Source organism: Caloenas nicobarica, chromosome 1, assembly GCF_036013445.1.
Source record: "Caloenas nicobarica isolate bCalNic1 chromosome 1, bCalNic1.hap1, whole genome shotgun sequence".
In the NCBI taxonomy this organism is placed as follows: domain Eukaryota; kingdom Metazoa; phylum Chordata; class Aves; order Columbiformes; family Columbidae; genus Caloenas; species Caloenas nicobarica.
This window is the reverse complement of record NC_088245.1, coordinates 147178669-147196490: the sequence shown is the minus strand read 5'-3', so window position 1 is coordinate 147196490 and position 17822 is coordinate 147178669. Positions and strand designations below refer to the sequence as shown.

General features: G+C 40.9%; 1 protein-coding gene across 1 annotated transcript in view; it reads left to right on the top strand.

Moving 5' to 3' along the window:
• The first annotated feature begins 1041 nt into the window (after positions 1–1041).
• AFF3 (ALF transcription elongation factor 3) overlaps positions 1042–17822 on the top strand; it is a 281631-nt gene continuing 264850 nt past the window's right edge. Inside the window, exons 1-3 of the mRNA XM_065642739.1 lie at positions 1042–1046; positions 1742–1862; positions 7163–7969. Of these exons, the coding sequence (XP_065498811.1) occupies positions 1042–1046; positions 1742–1862; positions 7163–7969 (933 nt within the window). The remainder of the gene's footprint in view (positions 1047–1741; positions 1863–7162; positions 7970–17822) is intronic.

The window sequence follows — 17822 nt, the reverse complement described above, 5'->3', positions numbered from 1 at the left end:
TACGCTCACATAGCGTGATGTAGTAACCGAGGACCGTGGCTCGTGTAGCAGTAAATGACAACTTCTCTGCCTCCGGCCTCGGCAGCATGTGCAGCAGATGATCTCTGCTCACAGGGACCATGTGGGGTGGCCGCTATCCCCTTTTTCCTAAAGGAAGGCATTTTCCATGTCCAAAACTCCACCCCTACGATTGCCTCCTCGTGACACTGCTTTTCAAGGAGAGGGTGTTGCTGCGAGTAACATGCACTGCTCATGAAAAATGTGGGATAAAACTCAAAAAAATTCAACCACCTGTAAGTGGAATAAACAAACTGGTGGCTGGAAGCTGTCTCTAACCTGCTGTACTGAAACCCTGTGTTTCACAATAAATGCCCATGTTTGAACGCCCTGCTCAGCATTTGGTATCTGCCCTCAGACCCATCAGAAGGGTGCTCTGCAGCCCAGCTCAAGTCAGCAGCTTTAACGAGTAAACATGAGAGTTTGTGTCTGTTTGGTGACTGCCGAGGCATTGTTTTTTAAATACTAATACCATCTAACGTATCCTATGTATTTTCAGCTCTCTCGAGTCTTGAATTAGAATTAGATAGCTGTTGGCCTTTTTACTGCCTTGCCTGGGGCATACTAGGTAGTGTCACGTGGGTAGCTGATGCAACATATGTTTTGCTAACTGGGAAGCTGGTTAGCAAGACAACCTTTTACTTATTAACACATGGTACACTTACATGACATTAATATATATTTCTACTTTACAGATTTACAGTGCCAGAAGAAAGGCATTAGCTGAGCTAAGCAAAATAGGCAATCAGCATCCTTGTCACATTGTCCTGAAATAACACGTAAACACATCGTTTTCCTTTGTGAAGAAAATAGAACAGACTGAAATGTGCAAACCTGTGGTGCTGTCGGGGAAATTCGAGGAAAGGGTTCTCTGGTTTATGTTGTCATGCATGAAACTAGAATTCTGGAAAAAAAATATATATATTCTGGATATCTATATTGGAGCCAGGCTAGTTCATTTCTAAAAATTAGTACTGTTGTGTAATGTGGTGATTTTATTCTCTCTCCAGCTGCACTCTACCAGCCATACATACACTATCGTGCCAGTATTCATTTATTCATGCTCTGAAGTTGTGATAGTGTCAAATCCATCAGAAAGAGGAATTGTTTCAGTAGTAGTTTCACGACTTGGCTGATTAACAGAGATCAGAAGAAGCAGCCTAACTGTGGAAACCACTACAGCATGTAGTTTTAACAGCTCTTTAGGGAGCTAGTTAATGAAAGAATTGCTACAGAAACACATCCATGTGAAAAAAGGAGCATTCTCATACAACACTCAGAGGATATGTCATAAGTGGAAATATGTTCATAATTTCTATTTACTCATAGCTGTAATTACCATCTGCCTTAAGAGTACTTTCAGTCTTTGTCAAAGTTGCTTCGATATTTCCTTTGTCACATTTCAAGCAGAGAACTTCTGCACAGACTAGATCCTGCCCTGTGATTTCTTTTTTATTCTTCTGTAAGAATTTAATTATCTATTCTCTGTGTGAAGAAAGCACCAGCATTCCCAGAGACCTGCGCCTCCCCAGCCTGCTTGGACTGGCATTCATCTGATTCATGTTCTTGCTTATTTTTGCCATCTGTCTGCAAACTAGAGTTCTTCACTTTTAAATTTGCTCTAGTTTATATGTTGCCCGCTAGTTTTTAACTCTTAAGAAGCTATTCCTCTTTCTTGTTGCAGTGTCTATGAGCCGGATAGAAACGTGCTGCGAAGGAAAGAATGGGAAAGGAGAAATCAGGAGGCCCAGCAGGAGGATGGCGCATTTAACACGAGTTACTCCCTCTTCAGTGAACCGTACAAGGTAGATGCTTCCCAGCTGGGTGGCTCCTTATTTATTTATTTATTCCACAGTACAAAAACACAGCCTGCAGAAGGCATTGTCCGGGTTTCAGCGCCCTCCCACAAGTGCTAGCCTCACAAAATTCCCAAAGAACATTTACGGTTAGTTGAGAATTGGATTTATATATATATATGTATATATGTGTATATATATAGACTTCTTATAATGTTCAGCAGCACACAAGAATGAAGTAAACTAGAAATATCCTAACAATATTTGAGTTGGAATTAAAACTAGGAGGTGAAGGTGACAGTGCCCTGTTTTTGCAACATGGAAGAAAACAATTGTGTTAGAATTGTGTGTGAAGGTCAAGCAATGCAGTAAACATTGTGCTCTGTCCAAGGTTAATGCAATGAAATATCTTGGTGTTTGGGTTGGTGTTTTTTTTTTTTTTTTCTGTAAGCATTACCAACAAAATCTGTCTGCTATACATGTTTTGCCCTCACCAAAGATAGAAGCAACTTATGAGTCTCATCTCTCTGTTTTATTCCCCCTAGTAACACTAGTGTGATGATACACAACCATCTCTCCCCACTCCTTGTTAGAAGGGTCAAGCAGGACCTTCTGCATTTTGCAGAAGCCTGTAAACCTTGTGAACACGACCAGAGAGCGGTATCCCAGGGGGTCTGCTCCTCTCCCCCAGCTAGCCCAGTAACTGCCTGCCTGCATCAAAGCATAATCATGTATCATCTACTGTGCCCTTCCAGTAATGCCCAAGTTACTGTTAAAAGCACCACGTTGTGAATCCTTTCCCTCCATGCCGCATCACTTGTCTTTGATGCTTTGGGTCCTTTAGTGCCTCTTTTCAAGGAGCCCTATTTGGGACCTGGCACTTGGCTTCTGACTTCCATGGTTCCATGTTTCTGCCTGTGCTCCAGGGTCAGCTTTTAGCTCTCTGTTCTTCCAGATTGTTGTTTGTTTTTCATCCCTAATAAAAAAGAAAGATCTACCACGTTCAAAGCATGTCCCTTGATAGAAGACAGCTCTGCCTGCTTTGAGGCTGACCTCCAGCTGCCCGAATTTCAGATTCATTACAAAGGCATTTAGAAACCGTACGAAATGTCTTGAACTCCTCAAGGCTCTACCTGAAAAAGTCTACCGTAAGACCAATCAAAGGCTAATCCATGGAAAAAAAGCCTGAAAAGCTTCAGTCAGCTGTGTCTTGGCATTTTGTGATGACTCTGCTGCAATGGAGACTTAATAATTTTCCATTTGGTAGGTCAAAACAAATAGACCCCTCACGAAAAGGACCTGTCCTTTTGCTGGGTCCCTGGTACCATTTTCCCTGTGGCACCTGAAGTTGGTAATACTGAAACTCAAATCACTTACAAAAGTGGTATCATTGTAATATTTTGTGCACTTCGATTATTACCTGTGTGCCAATGTACTGACTGTCATGGCACAGACTTCATGTACCATGTAGTACCACCAGTAGTACCTGAGTTCTGATGTCTGAAGGCATCTCTATGCAAACACATTATAATTCCCTCAGCTTTAACAGGACTGGATGAAAGATCATTGATGTCTCCAGAAGCAGAGAGGATACTGAGCAGTTATCCTCTGGGAGATCAGAATAATGGCTCCATCCATGCTTCTTATCTTTAAACACCACGTCCCTATTTTGGACAAGCATGTAAAGAAGCTGGCTTTGTCAAGGAAACATGGAGAAAAGCAAAGCGAGGACAGCAGTGTAGCTCACTCACAGCTCTGTTGGCGTGACAGCTGCTTGGGATGACCAGTCATTCTGACCATATTTGACATCAAAACTTTATCAGTGGCATACTCTGAATATCATGTCTACACTGGCAATGGACCATTGCATTGTCTGAACTCATCCGAGCATTTGTGAGCCTTCAGCATGAGGGTGCAGTGCTGCGGTTTGGGCTTTTTGATCTTATCACAGAGAGAGGCTGACTGCAAAAGTGGAAACCTTTCTGCGAAAGCAAAACTGAAACCCGCTCTTCCTGTCTTTAAAGATAATTTTCAAGTTTTAGGTGTTTCCAGAGGGAAATGAAGTTACAGCAGACATTCACTGCAAACTCTGATTAAATTCAGTATTCCTCTGCACAGCTTGAGAAACATGAGCTAAAGCCAAAGGATTTGCCATTCAGAAGGCCATATCTAAAAATCAAAGGCAGGCTGGAAATCTCTTAAATCTTGTGTCCTCTCTCACCTTGACATGTATCACTACTCCTGTAACATCAGATTTTCTGAAAAATCCTGACTCTTTGGGTTGCCCCTTATCCTGTTCGAAGTATCCATAGCAACCCTTCATGAAAGATTACAGGGAATCTAGTATCTTTTACTTAAAATATTTTTTACAGGGGGTGAAAAAGTAGTAAATTCATTCTGGATATTTCTTGGACAGAATACTTTGCCTCATTAACCATATCAGGATTTTTAATGAAGAAAACAATCTGATGGCCTTCCATGCAACAATCAGGTTTATTTTTAGAAGTGCTGGATCTTGCAGTCTTCAAATGCATGGATTCATCTTGCATTGCAGAAGAATAAATATCAGAGCACTGTAGGTTAGAAATGTTCACACAGAGTGCTTTTCCTACTTACTCATTTTGGGATCATGTTTTCCCTATGTGAATGATTAAATAAAGCCAGCAATATTTCAGAGCAAATAATAGGAAAAACTGTTCCATCTAAAGCTCATAACAAGTTACCTCAGATCCCATCTTGTTCCCAAGAGGATGTAGGTAAACTCTTCTGGATGAGATCAACTCAACACAAAATGGTCTCACCTCAGGTTGTCTCCAGCGTGTATCCAGGAGGAATAAACAACACCAAACAGTTGTCAGCATGTACCATGGTACCACCATTAGATAGGTTTGCTGCAATTATTCTTGTGGTTTTCTAGAGTCTCTTAATATGAGGTGCCTGTGTGACCTTCACATCACATTCGTATAGAAAACATTGTGCTGACTTTTCTGGGCCAGTGATACTGTACAGGTAATCTGCAATTAGGCTTTTATTTCTTCCTCATCCAAATAGCAGCCATCAGGAAGAATGGACCTTCTGTTAGGGAAGTTGGACTTTCTAAGAGGCAAAACTTGGACATAAATTCTCTTACGTTCATGGACCTAGAGGCAGCTGCGTGGAGAATTGCCCCACAAGCTGTCTGTGCTGTAGGAGACTTGTGGGTGTCAGGGACCCTGTTCCATTTGGTGGTCCTTGTTGCCATGCTCCTGGCAGGGAAGGAGACCTCATACACACGCTGGCTGAATCAGGCTAGGTGCAGGCCCAAGGGCAGGTCTCCCTCCATAGAGGGAAGCTGCAAAAATATTTCTCTACAAGGTATCTACACAGGGTAGAGGATCCACCAGAAGCATAGAAAAGATCCACTGGATAAAAGGAAAATTTTCTGTGCCTTCTGGAAAGTAATTCTGCTGGTCAAGGACATGCCCAAGTGTAGAGCCATTTCATTGATCCCAGGAGGCACTTAAGTATAGCCTTCTTTGTTTTCAGATGTATGTGATGCGTCTGACTTTTGAAGCCTCGTTAATAATTTCTTCTTTAGGACATCAATGTGATTCCTGTGAAGTGAAGGAACACCGTTTTTTAAGCCACTTGCTGTCTGTGAATTAATGCTTCATGTTTCTTTTCATAGCGGTTACTGTCCTTGTGACAACAACAGCTGCAAACACAGCGAGAAGATGAGGCTATAGTGGTTGAGCCACCTTGTTCCAAGTTTGCAAAGGAATGCTTCAGATGGAACACTTCTGAGTTTTTCCCTTCCCAGTGCCCTTCAATATATATTATTGATATATATTAAACTGTGTTAGCAATGCATTCTTAGAAAGCTAACTGTAAAGTATTTTACGTAGTTACAAGGTAGTGTTCTTGAAATTCGAGAGAAGTTTCAAGCAGGACAGGGCTGCCTCTACTTTCTGACTTAGGAATGCTTCCAGGGTAGTCCTCTGAAAGTTACCATGTAGCAATCACTGCACTCATTTACAAGGCATTTTTGCTTGGATTCAGTTTTTTTAATAGGAAACCTTAAAAAAAATTCTGAACTGGCCCAGTTTCCCTTACATATTTGTTTGAGTGACTGGATTTTACTTAAAGGCTTAAAAAGAGGAATACCCCCAGTTTTCCAGAGTAACTGATGTTGCTACTACATCGTTTGTATTTTTTATATAACTTTAAGGAAGTCTTCTCCATTCCCTTTACTCCCTTCTTTCTCCTTCTTTCTGTTTTTCATTAAATCAGAGAGTCTTGAGATAAAAGCTTGGCCTTCTGAAGCCAATGGAAGTTTTTCCATCCAGACCCCGTGTCTGGAAGAGAGAAAGGAGAACACAACTGGCTCATTACTGTCTTCCTCTGAAAACGTAAAGCAAAAAACATCAGATGCCTGAATCTTGGCAGGGTTCAAAAAAATCTCTGCTATGTAAATGCTAATGATACACTCTTTTGCTTACAGTGGATTTTTAAAGCAAGAGTTTTCAATGTTTTCCAATATGTTTTATTTGCTTGGTTTATTTCTTTGTGGAGCTTCTGCCTTTTCAGTCAGGAAGTAAATGGATGGTTTTAAAGACAATGATTAATCTTAAAGGGGAGGGAGGGAGGATGGCTGTGTTCCCTCTTGGTGCACACAGCAAGCACTGAGCAATGCGAAGAATTCTGTTCACCTTTTTTTTCTTTTTTTTGAAGAGGAGAGTGCCCTGGAGTGAGCATCCTGTCAGAGTATTTTCAAAGAAGGGACATAATAATCTGTAGTTTTCCCATTGTCCCACAAGCTGTTTTCAAGGCACCTCAGAGCGTTCGGTAGCTAGACTGGTGAGTTCATTCAGTGCTTATACTGAATGTTGTGTAGCTTCCCAGATGCCATGTGAAAACTTAGGCAGGCAGCAAAGGAAATTGGGAATGCAGTGTTTTCATTCCTGGCTGAAGGAGAGCTTGCACTGCGCTATAGGAAAAGTTTTATCATGGTCAGATTTAATCCAAACCATTCTGTGTAGTTGCAATAATAAATTTTCTAGTTTCCAGGTAATATACTTTAACTACAGCATGATACCAGTGATAGATTTCCTTTTTTATATACTCTAAGGCCCTTTATAGCTTTTCCAGTACAGGGTAGATTTAAGATGTTGACAAGTGTCTTCAGAGACAATAAGGATTTTCTATTTCATCCCTCAACGCCGCTGCTGAATAAGGCAGTGCTACTTCAGCAAGGATTTCAGCAGAAGCATGCAGAGAATTTTGTTTTTCTTATGTTGCCTGTTGCAGCACACTTGATTTTTGTTTTGCAGACTAACAAGGGGGATGAACTCTCGAATCGCATCCAGAATACACTGGGCAACTACGATGAAATGAAAGACTTGTTAACTGACCGATCAAACCAGAGCCACCTTGTCGGGGTTCCAAAACCCGGGGTTCCTCAGACATCTCTCCCCAAGCCTGATGAACATCATATTGCAGACTCAAGACCACCACCTCCTCCTCCCATTTCCAGCACTACTTCTTCTACCACACCAGCAGCCCTACCTGCCCAGCAGAGCAAAAGCACCACGATGGGTTGGCAGAAGGCCGGGCACAATGCTGCTTCAGATGGCCAGCAGAGAGCGAGCAAGCACGGGCACCGGTTGCTGGAGTCACACAAGGGTGACTTCAAGCTGGCGAACCAAAAATCCAGTCTGGAGAAATTAAAACGCTATGCATCGAGTCCCACCACCTCCTCTTCCTCCTCCAACGCTGCCCAGCAAAGCTCACTGAGGAACGCGCTAGGAGACAACGTCAACAGAGTGCAGCAGCCAGCAAAGCTCAATTGTAGCTCGGAAGGAGGAGGTCAAGCTCAAGAGAGGCCAGCAAAGCACAGTGGTGGGCACTGCGTGCAAAACTTCCCACCCTCTCTTGCTTCGAAGCCCAGTCTGGTTCAGCAGAAACCAACAGCTTATGTCAGGCCAATGGACGGTCAAGACCAGGCTCCTGATGAGTCTCCAAAGCTGAAGTTACCGGCAGAGACGACCAAGTCGTATAGAGGAGTGCCTTCTAACAAGCCTGATTCGGCCAGAACCAAGTCAAAGATAGCCAAGTTCAGCATTCCTAAGCAAGAAGAGGTAAGTGGTTTTATGCTTTTTATGACATACCCCCTTGGATGTATGATGCTCTAGACCTGCAAATTGCATCTGTCTGTTTAGACATTTTTAACATACTATTTTGCATGTCAATTTTTTTTTAACATTGACATAGTATATTGCAAATAGAAGCCTCAGAGTAATGCAAAGATATTTCAACAGTAAAATGCTCACTGTCTTCAGGATCATAACTTCCTACAATGGCACATCTAGTAGTGTACATTATTGCAGTGACTTTTTTTACTGAGTGTCCACATGTAATGTCTGGATTTTTTAATATTTTTTTATATTTTTGACTTGTTTCTCTTTGATGATGATTAAATGAAGTGCTTGTGATCAGAAGTAGTTCTGCCATCCTCAATGATGTCAAAGTAGTTTCACAATCTAAATAAATTACTTAAACAATATGAGATCTGTGGAATAGATAAGAATGTAGCAATGAGACTCTTCTTTTACTTCATGGTATCTGTATCCATTTCAAAACAATTTCTAAGATTGAGGTTTCCTTTCTAAAGAATCACCATGAGTAGAAAATCAGCCATGCTACAAGTATGAGAACATCTGAAAAAGCTTCTAGATGGCATTTCTGTTATCAGCAGTAGATATGAAATATTTCTGCTTGGACTTATTTTATGCTAATTTCACATTCCATTTATGCCAGTAGGACACCTTGCTTTATCACTTGCATAGTCTATGATTTTCTTTTAGAGCTTTTTGGATGGGAAGCAAATTGTTGGTTTTGGCAGAATGAAGGGTCATTTTTTTTTTTCTTGGGTGTACTCGGGGGCCTATATGCCAATACAAAGATGGTCACATCATCCTCTTGTCCAAATTGGTAGAGTTCCCATGACTTAAACAATTTATAGTATTTATAAGATGAAACAACTCTATTTGGCTGAATCACTGTGTCTTTCTCAGAGCAGAGATAGTGATTGGTCACTCTTATGTGACAGCTGTGGTGTGTCCTGAGATGCTTTTAGTTTTAACATTTTTGTTTCTGGCATTGTTAAAGGAGAGGAAATATCTAATTTTTGGTGGAATTCTCTGGCCTCTTAATGCCTGTTTTTCAGAAATGGAGTCGACTGTTGTATTCCCCCTTTGGTTCCATTTGGGAAAGAAATCTCTCTGGAAGCAATTACTTCTCTCAGCTCTTTAGGCATTATACCCATGTGTTTTTTCTCTAAGTTAAAGTTCCATCAGTTCCAAACAACATGGAGGTGATAAGTTGTTCCTGAAAACGAGTTGTTTTAGGCTCTTAAGCCAGATTTGATAAGCAAATTTAGCATTCACACACTGCTTTAATTGTGCAGATAGATCAGGTAATGGCAGATACTAATATCCATTTAGCTATTATTACCTCTTTCAGACTTATGCTTCTATCTGCGAGTGGGAACTGGTGTTAGAATTAAAGATGCCTGTGGCAATTGTCTGGATCTTTCAAATTTCCCCCTTTACATGTATTCAATACTCTAAGGACTCGTTTGGAAAGGAGTTGTGATAGACAATCATTTGTTGCTCTGAAATTCAGGGTTTACCATTTGCATTCCAAATTCACCAACCTCTGGAAAGAAAACTTTCATTTGTTGTCTGTAATCCATGCTGATGCATAAGGGTAAATTTATACTGCAGTCTCTAGACATATAGACATATTTGAGACTTCTTTAACTTGCTTAGATACTGATGGCAGTAGGAGAGAGTGGGCTGCAGTGGGCTCACAGATTTTGTGGGAGGCAGTATTTTTGAAAAAAATATTTTATAGCATAATATAAACATTCAGCTGAAGTCGAAGGAGGTGGACAAAAAACATTGCCTGGTAGGCTAAAAAAAAAGGATAAGTGATTATAAAGTATGACGGACGTATTATAAAGAATAAAATAGTAGGTACTATAGGTGTTGTTGGGGTTTGAAACTTAAGGTAGTGCAAGACAGTGTTTAGATGTCATATTGGAGGGCTGAGAGTCCTGGTGATAAGAGTGCCGAGCTTTTTTTTCCTTTATCCTTTGTTCTAACATTTTTCGTCCCAAGTGACACAAGATTAAATTGGTAACCCACTGGTATTGCTACATGAAAAAGTATTGACCAAGACTGAAAGCTTTTTCAGTCAGTGTTGCTCAACCCACCCTCCCTTTAATTTTCAATCATACTTCTTTTTATTTCAAAATGTTTTTCCATTCTTGTTATTTGTATCATACATCTCCTAGTACAGTTTTGTAAGAATTTCCATGCATTTTTAAAGTTTCTGCTTTCAAACTCATAAAAGTTCTCCTTTGCATCAAATGTTCACTGTCCCCTATTAAGAAGTTTAAGTTGCTCTCAGCACAAAAGCTGTCATGGTCCTTTTGCAGGCAAAGTGAGGCCTCTCTCATCCAGAGTGGGGCTAAAGGTGATGGCCAGGAAAGATCTTGTATCCCTACTGACCATGGGATGGCCATAAGAGTAGAGATGCCACGTAGGATGATCACGAGGGAAAGCAGGCTGGCAGGTAGGCTAGAATAGTGTCTGGAAAGTTATATGGAAATGAAAGTGGCAGAAAACTGCTTAAAAGCAGCCATGAAAATATGGGAAGCAGGAGAGGGACAGAGAGCTTGGGGTGGGGTATCTGGAGTGCAGGTGGTGGAATGAGGCTTGAATGTCTGATAAAATAAAAGGTGTGTGACTGAGATGGGCTAGGTAAGGCAGTTAGTGTGCTCTGTGGGCTTCATGCAGGCAACATTGTGAAGCTCATGGTCAGTTTGTTGCCCACCAGGACCCTCAGGCCATTCTCTGCAGAGCTGATTTCCAGCCAGTCAGTCTCCAGCCTGTGCTGCTGCTGGGATTATTCCTCCCCATATTCAGGAATTTACATTTTCCTTTGTTGAACATCTTGAGATTCCTGTCAGCTCATTTTTCCAGGCTGTTGAGGTCTCTCTGGATGGCAGCACGACCCTCTGGTGTGTCACCCCCTCCTCCCAGTTTTGTTTCATCTCCAAGCTTGCTGAGGGTGCACTCTGGCCCATCATCCAGGTCATTAATGAAGATGTTGAACAGTATTTGTCCCAGTATTAACTGTGGGACTACACCACTAGTGACTGGCCTCCAACAGGACCTTGTGCCATTCATCGCCACCCTCTGGACTACTTTTATAGCCTTTGCTTTCTGTCTGCAGACCTAATTTTGCAATGACACTTTTTTCTTTCAACTTTCAGTTCTTAAAGTGTCTTCATAGTGATACCGTGGTCCAAAATCTGTGCTTTTCAGCTTGGCCTAGGCAAGTTCTGCAGCTGCTTAACTGAACTTAAAACTGAACTGCAGGAGGCTGTGAGGGAAAAAGACACAAGTAAGAGAAGAAAGATCTGAGTGCAGGGTGTAGATGTGAGGTAAAAGATCAGACTCAAATGAGGAAAGATTTGGGACAGGGAGAAGAGGAGAAGCTGCCCAGCCTGACAAAGTAGAGAAGTGAATGGTAAGAAATGACCATTTCCCCAACTCCTGCAGAAGAGGTTTTCTTTTAAGGGGGACATGAAGTGATGAGTACTTCTGTGTGACATTTCAGTTTCATTTTAAACATCATGTGGCTATAGGCAGCTTCAAGTTCCACAGAGAAAACCAGAAAATAATAATATATTAATATTATTATAAATGGCCTGATTTGCAAGTCTACTTTCTAACTCATTCAAATTGAGTCCTCTGCTTCCATGCACTCACATTTAGCTTATAGTACTTTCCAGAGTCTATCAGTACATCTAATACCTACGCACTTTCATTTGTGTTTACCTGTTTGAAGGAACCATCACTAGAAAAATAAGCACACGATAAAACAAAGTTAAGCCTCCCTGTAAGAACTGAAGAATAAGAAGCAATGTCATGCAAAGTGTGTGTGTCTTCAGTAGGATACAAAATCCTCTTCTGTACATCCCATGAGGTTTTCAGAGAAACAGGGCACAAAGTTGGCTGCAGTACAATTATTATTCACTGGAAATAAAATCACTTGAATACAAATTATAGACCATTACTTTTCAATACATGAAAAAGGTTGATTTTTAATGTAGTTCAATACCTCATTTAATATTTTTAATCAGATTTGGGAAGCCTTAAATATCTTGACACAGACTGAAGCTTATAATTTTTAAAAATTGTTTTAATGAGAATAACTTGGATAGACCTGTGTGTAGAAAGGCAGCAGTTAGTCTTTTGGGAATTCAGTCTTTAGAAGCCAAGTTCATCAGTGTTAATTAGAACTCATACCCAACCTCCTGGTCTTTCCAAAGTTCTCATACTGCTCTGTAGAAATGATAGCTCATCATCTCAAGTACTGCTATTTCACATTTTGAACTACTTAGAAATTATATTGCTGTAGGTAAAAACCTACTGTACTGGATAGAAGGGAAGAGAAATGTGATACCAGGGTATAGAGGAAAAGAGGCAGGAATATCAAGTGCCTCTCTTTTGTAAAATATTGTTATGAGTGAGACAATAAGAAAAGCCTAAGTTGGCAAATCATATTCTTTATATTTGAGTTCTGGTTTTTAATTTCATCTTATAGGCTGCTTGCTGCTTTTTTATTACATTGAAGAAGCCTTATCTGTTGTCCTTTGCTTACTTCTCTAAGGGTTATGGAGCACGGAAATCGAGGTTCTATTCAAGAATGACTAACAGTCTAATGGTAAAAAGGATAGATTTGGTTCTGTTAAATTTGGGAACATGTTTATGGGAAATGTGGATAAGGTCATCATGAGGGCATGTTCTTATTCCACTTCACGGAGTACTTACACAACTTCTTCTTCAGTGGAAGTAATGCACAATAGATTAAATGTTGAATCTTTTTTTTTTTTTCCCTGCCCTGGCCTTACTTGGGCAAATTCCTATTTGCCTGTCTAAGATACTCTCTGCAGTCGTCCTCGCTGGAGTGGCTATATATAGCTATCAGCATCTGGCACATGCGCTAGCAAGTGTTCTTTAAATCTGCAGTCTTTTTCTGTCCTATCAGTTCTATCCACATACGTTAATGGAAAGAAAAAAAAAACCCACCATAACTCTTTCCTCCCCTTCTTCTCTTCCTCTGAAAAAACCCTCCCAAATATGTACTCAATGTCAGTGATTTATTCAAAACCAGACTCCTTTAAGGACAGCTTTGATGCATAGCACATATAATAAGTAGTTCCATTCCAGTTTAAAACCGAAGGTGGAAGTTCACATGTGAAAGAATAAGTGCAGCTACATCTCATTCGACAACAAAAGCTCCAGTGTAGACCAAATTGAGAAGACTGTCGTGATCAGTGCATGCTGGAAACACCACATATCGGGATCTACAGGAAAGCAGAGGGGAGACTGTGCCTCATGAGAAAGGAAGAGGTTTTAGAGGGGATCTGAATAGGTGCTTGTCCCCAAAGGCACAATGCCACCTTCCCCTTGTTCTGATGGAGCCTGCTGAACTGCTGCAGGACTAGGAGCTGAATCCAGGATTTTCTTCTCTGCTTCCCGGAGTGTTCAGTTCTGTCCCAGAAAGGCAGAAATGAAAACAGAAGAGCAGTTGAAGATGCTTTTAGATAAAAAGGGAGGGAGGGGCTGAAATGCATTAGCAGAAAGATCCAGACTTCTTCCAGCATTGTTCTAGGATGTGCCCAAAGAGGCTGGAGACAGAAGTGCAGAATTAAGTGTGTTGATACTCCTTTAACATTTATCAACTTTATTGAAGAATTGCAGTGCTTGTAAAGCCAGTTAGCAATCACAGCACTTGAGTACTGTAAGTACTGTAAGTATGAACCAGTTGTAGATGTTTTCTTTCCCAGATGTTCATGGGAACGAGTTAGCAAGCTGCATTTACAAGAAGACACAGCTCAATTCATCCCTGTAATGGTACTGCTGACCTTCCCCACAAACACAGCATGTTTTCCCACGTTAAACAGGAAGAACTGGACAACAAGAGCAGCGTGGTGCAAAGATCCCTGCTAATCGTAGGTTATTCAGGACCTTCAAGTGTGCCTGTGGGAGGGCTGTGCATAGCTGCCTGGTTTTATGTAGGAGGGTTCGACAGACTAGGACTGCCAAGAAAAAGTGTATTAACTGGACAGAGTGGTGTTTGAAACACTCTTAACAAGCACAGCAGAGACCACAGTGCGCAAAGATGGATTTTCAGTATAGTTTTCAAACAGTGACACGAGCCTCTGCCTTTCCGCAGTGGCCGAAACACACAGCCACTGTGTGTCCAGGCAGTTTCATTGAACTTAGTGGGCCTAATCTCTCTGCTTATTCTTGCATAGCAGCTCTCGTAGAAGGAAAACACTGTTTAAACACCTTTACTTGACTTTTAGAGCTCCTAGTTTTACTGTTTCTACCCTCAGTGAAGCAACTTTCTTTTCCCTTTTGATTCAAATACCAAAATCTTTTTCTGGGAAAGCACTAGCTAAACTTACCTGTAGGTTTTTGAAAACGAATTATTTGCATAGAGCCTAAAGTTTTCTGTATGGACTGATCACCATATGGTATGTGCTATGCGTTTGTTGCTATGGTGAATCACTTGTTGTTCCTCATTGTTTTTCACTGGTAGGATGACTATCATCAGAGAAAAATCTCTTGAAACTGGTTGTAAACTTATGATCGTATGCACCTGCCTTTCTGCAAATTTTCCCTGAGGTTATTTTTTTCTAATTGTTGAAAAATTATTTTGAGCAGTTCATTGGGGCTGCTCGTAAGTCAGATCCTGCCTTTGATAAGACAGGTCTTTCCATCTTTCCTAAACTCGGAAAAGTAACTACTTTTGGGATAAGGAGAGCTCAATGAATAGAAGAATATGGTTCATTGTGAGAAAAATGTATTCATCTTGCCTTTTTTTTTTTCCCTCGGAGTGGATGGTTTGGTTTATGAACCAGCTCTGGAGTTGAAACAAAAGTGCATCCATAAAAATGTCCACAACCCTGTATAATTGCTTCTTTAGTTCCTTTTGGTAAGCACTAAAATTATTGATGAAGGAAATAAGATTTCTAGAACTACAAAAACCAGTTTTTAATTGCACATTTTGTCTGATCATTTTGAATCCATTGTAGTGCTTATGATGATGATAACTGGATGTAATAAAAATCCTCCCTACCACAAACAAAGTAGTCTAATAGACCTCCTTTGTGCAATGCGCCTCAGCAGATACATGGCATTGCTAATCACTTTTCCACCTTCGGACCCATTAACGTGGGTTGCTCCCTGGCCTGTAAGGGCATTCAGCAATAGGAGAAAGCGGTTCTTTTCTGGATGTGGCTGCAGGAGCCCTGTGCCACCGCACAGATCTCCTGCAAGCACAAGAAGCTGTCCCGAGCACCTCCTCCCCATCTGCTTCGTGGCTCCTTAAACAAAGGAGTGCTTAGAAGGGGTTAGGGGACGGACAGAGCCAGGGTGGGCTCACTGTGGATTTCAGATTACCAGTGAAATGCTTAGATGCACTCTGCTTCTCAGACCTTACGTGGCACAACACTGGAGCGCTGTATCAGTGTGCGGTCAGGTGTGGAGTCCAAGCCCTCGTTGCTCCTGCAGCACAGTTATTGATGCCAGCTCACATTCTCCTTTCCAATAATCGTGGCAGGGTAGAGCTTTTCTGTCTACTCTTTGTCTTCACAGCAATCTGCAAGGGATCGTGGGATGTAAAGGTGGTTTTGGATTTTTTTTTTTTTAATGGCCATTAAAAATATTTTACTGCTTTGTTCTGTAGTTTCCCCAGTCTTTCATAAATCAGAGTGACGTGAAACTGTCACCACTGAACATACTCACGGGGGTCAGTTATGACTGATGAGCAAGAGAACCAAAGGAAAATACAGCGAGCTTCACAGATCACTGTTAATTCCAGCTAAATAAATAATGCGTATGTGCCACTTGATGTGTAAGGTTAAAAAGGTCAGACCTCCAGTAATTGTTGTAAATGCATCCAGCCAGGCCAGAAGCAGTTAAATTCATTATTGTTGGTCACATATTCACTTACAGTAAATGAAGACAAATATACCCTTAAATATCTGCGTATAACACGCTTTATTCACCCTGCACATCGTAAAGTTGTCATTTCCGTAGCACTTCTGAATATGGAAGATCTATCCTTGTGGTATCACAAAATAGCTTCCTAGAAAAGTAATTAACAGAAGGCTTTTTTTTTTTTTTTAAGTTCAGAAAATATAAATAACGTAGGCGTCTGATTTCCTGTCACTCTTGGTTAACTTTGTATGAAAATGGATAGCTTCCAAATTAAAGCAGGCACCGGCCTGTCTGGAGAAAAATGCATCTGTAAAGATATGTGTACATTACATATTCATGTAGTTCCAAATCTCTTAATTGTATTTTATATATAACAATGGCATGTTGTGAAATATGGTACACTTTTACTTCACAAGTTGATACCCACATGCCAGAAAGGCTGAGGTTGCTTCTTGCACGGTGTAGGATAAGCATTTCCTTTCCCAAATTCCCTCAGAGATGCCCCACTCTCTTCCCTCCCCACCAGCACGATCCTCTCAGGGCTGGAGGCTCAGTGTGAGGTGGCTTTACACCACATTTTATTCAGAAGATAAATACACAAAAAGCATTCAGGCCAGTGAGCCACAGGGTCAGGAATATTGAGATCCAACATTTTCTCTCAGAACCAAAAATTGCAACTCATATTCCTCTGCATTTACTGCAAATAGCTGTAAGGGAAGCTTGTGTAGCTAGGAGGAGAGGAAAACCAAGAGTATTTCTTGTTAACTCTTATGACTAACACATGTTTAAGGAGAGATGGGATTTAAAACTCTCTCTCTACTTTGTAACTATTTTGAAATGAGATGTTGAAGATTATTTTTTTTTTGCACGTGCAAGATATTATTAGTATTCAAATACCAGCAGCATAATATATTGTTAATCAAATTTTGCATTTATTTAGAGCTAGTTGTACAACTGCATTCAGATGCAGAGGCAGGTATGGCTTTATGTGACTGCTACAACTTCTACACTTGAAACAGAAAAGGGGAAGACAGCTTTGAGATTATTGATTGCATATGTGGTCAAAACCAATATTAATACAAAGTATATGGAATGACCATGATTTGGCAGTTGTGCATTATTTTCTTAGAGGCCTTCTCCATTTTTAATTACAATCTCCGGGACATCTGATACAAGAAAACATATTAGCTGGGTAATTTCTGATTTCATGGAAGTAGCAGTCCAGAGTGGAATGATGTTGCCTAGAAAAAGGCATGGGATAGAGGACGAAGTGCAATGTGAGAAGGGCAGTTTGAAAAATACCGTAAGCAGATAACAAATGTCTTTCTTGCACCAAATCATAAATGATTAGCATGCAGTTAAACATACGTACATAGAGAGGACATAGGAATGAGCTGGGCCCCACAAGAGTGGAGGAGTATGAGAAAATAATTACATGGGAGCCTAAAGAGAAAATACTGAAATTATGCTTTGAGAAACCCACCGAAAAGGAGGGGTTAGTCACGGTCTAAATTTTTGTCCTCATGGGAGAACCAAGAGCAACGTGAGATGGACACTTTGAAAAATCCCATAAGCAGCAGTCGTAATTTATGATAAAGTCTGCATGCAAGATATTTCAGTAGCTTACAGATGACTGGGCAGGCACTCAAACTTTAGGTTTTTTGCTGTAGTGTGTTGCCATGAGGAAGCCTTTGGGAGCACCTTCCTTCCCCTGCAGTTCCTGCTCCCAGATAGGAATGGACCTATGTCCAGAGGACACCCCTGGCAAGGAATCAAACTGCACAATTGCAGTTATTTCTAAAGAAGCTTGTCCTCTCCCATGAGGACAAAAATTTAGACAGCAGCCATCATCTTCTTCATAGATGTGATATTGCTGTCTTGGGAGGAAAATGCATTATACATCTCT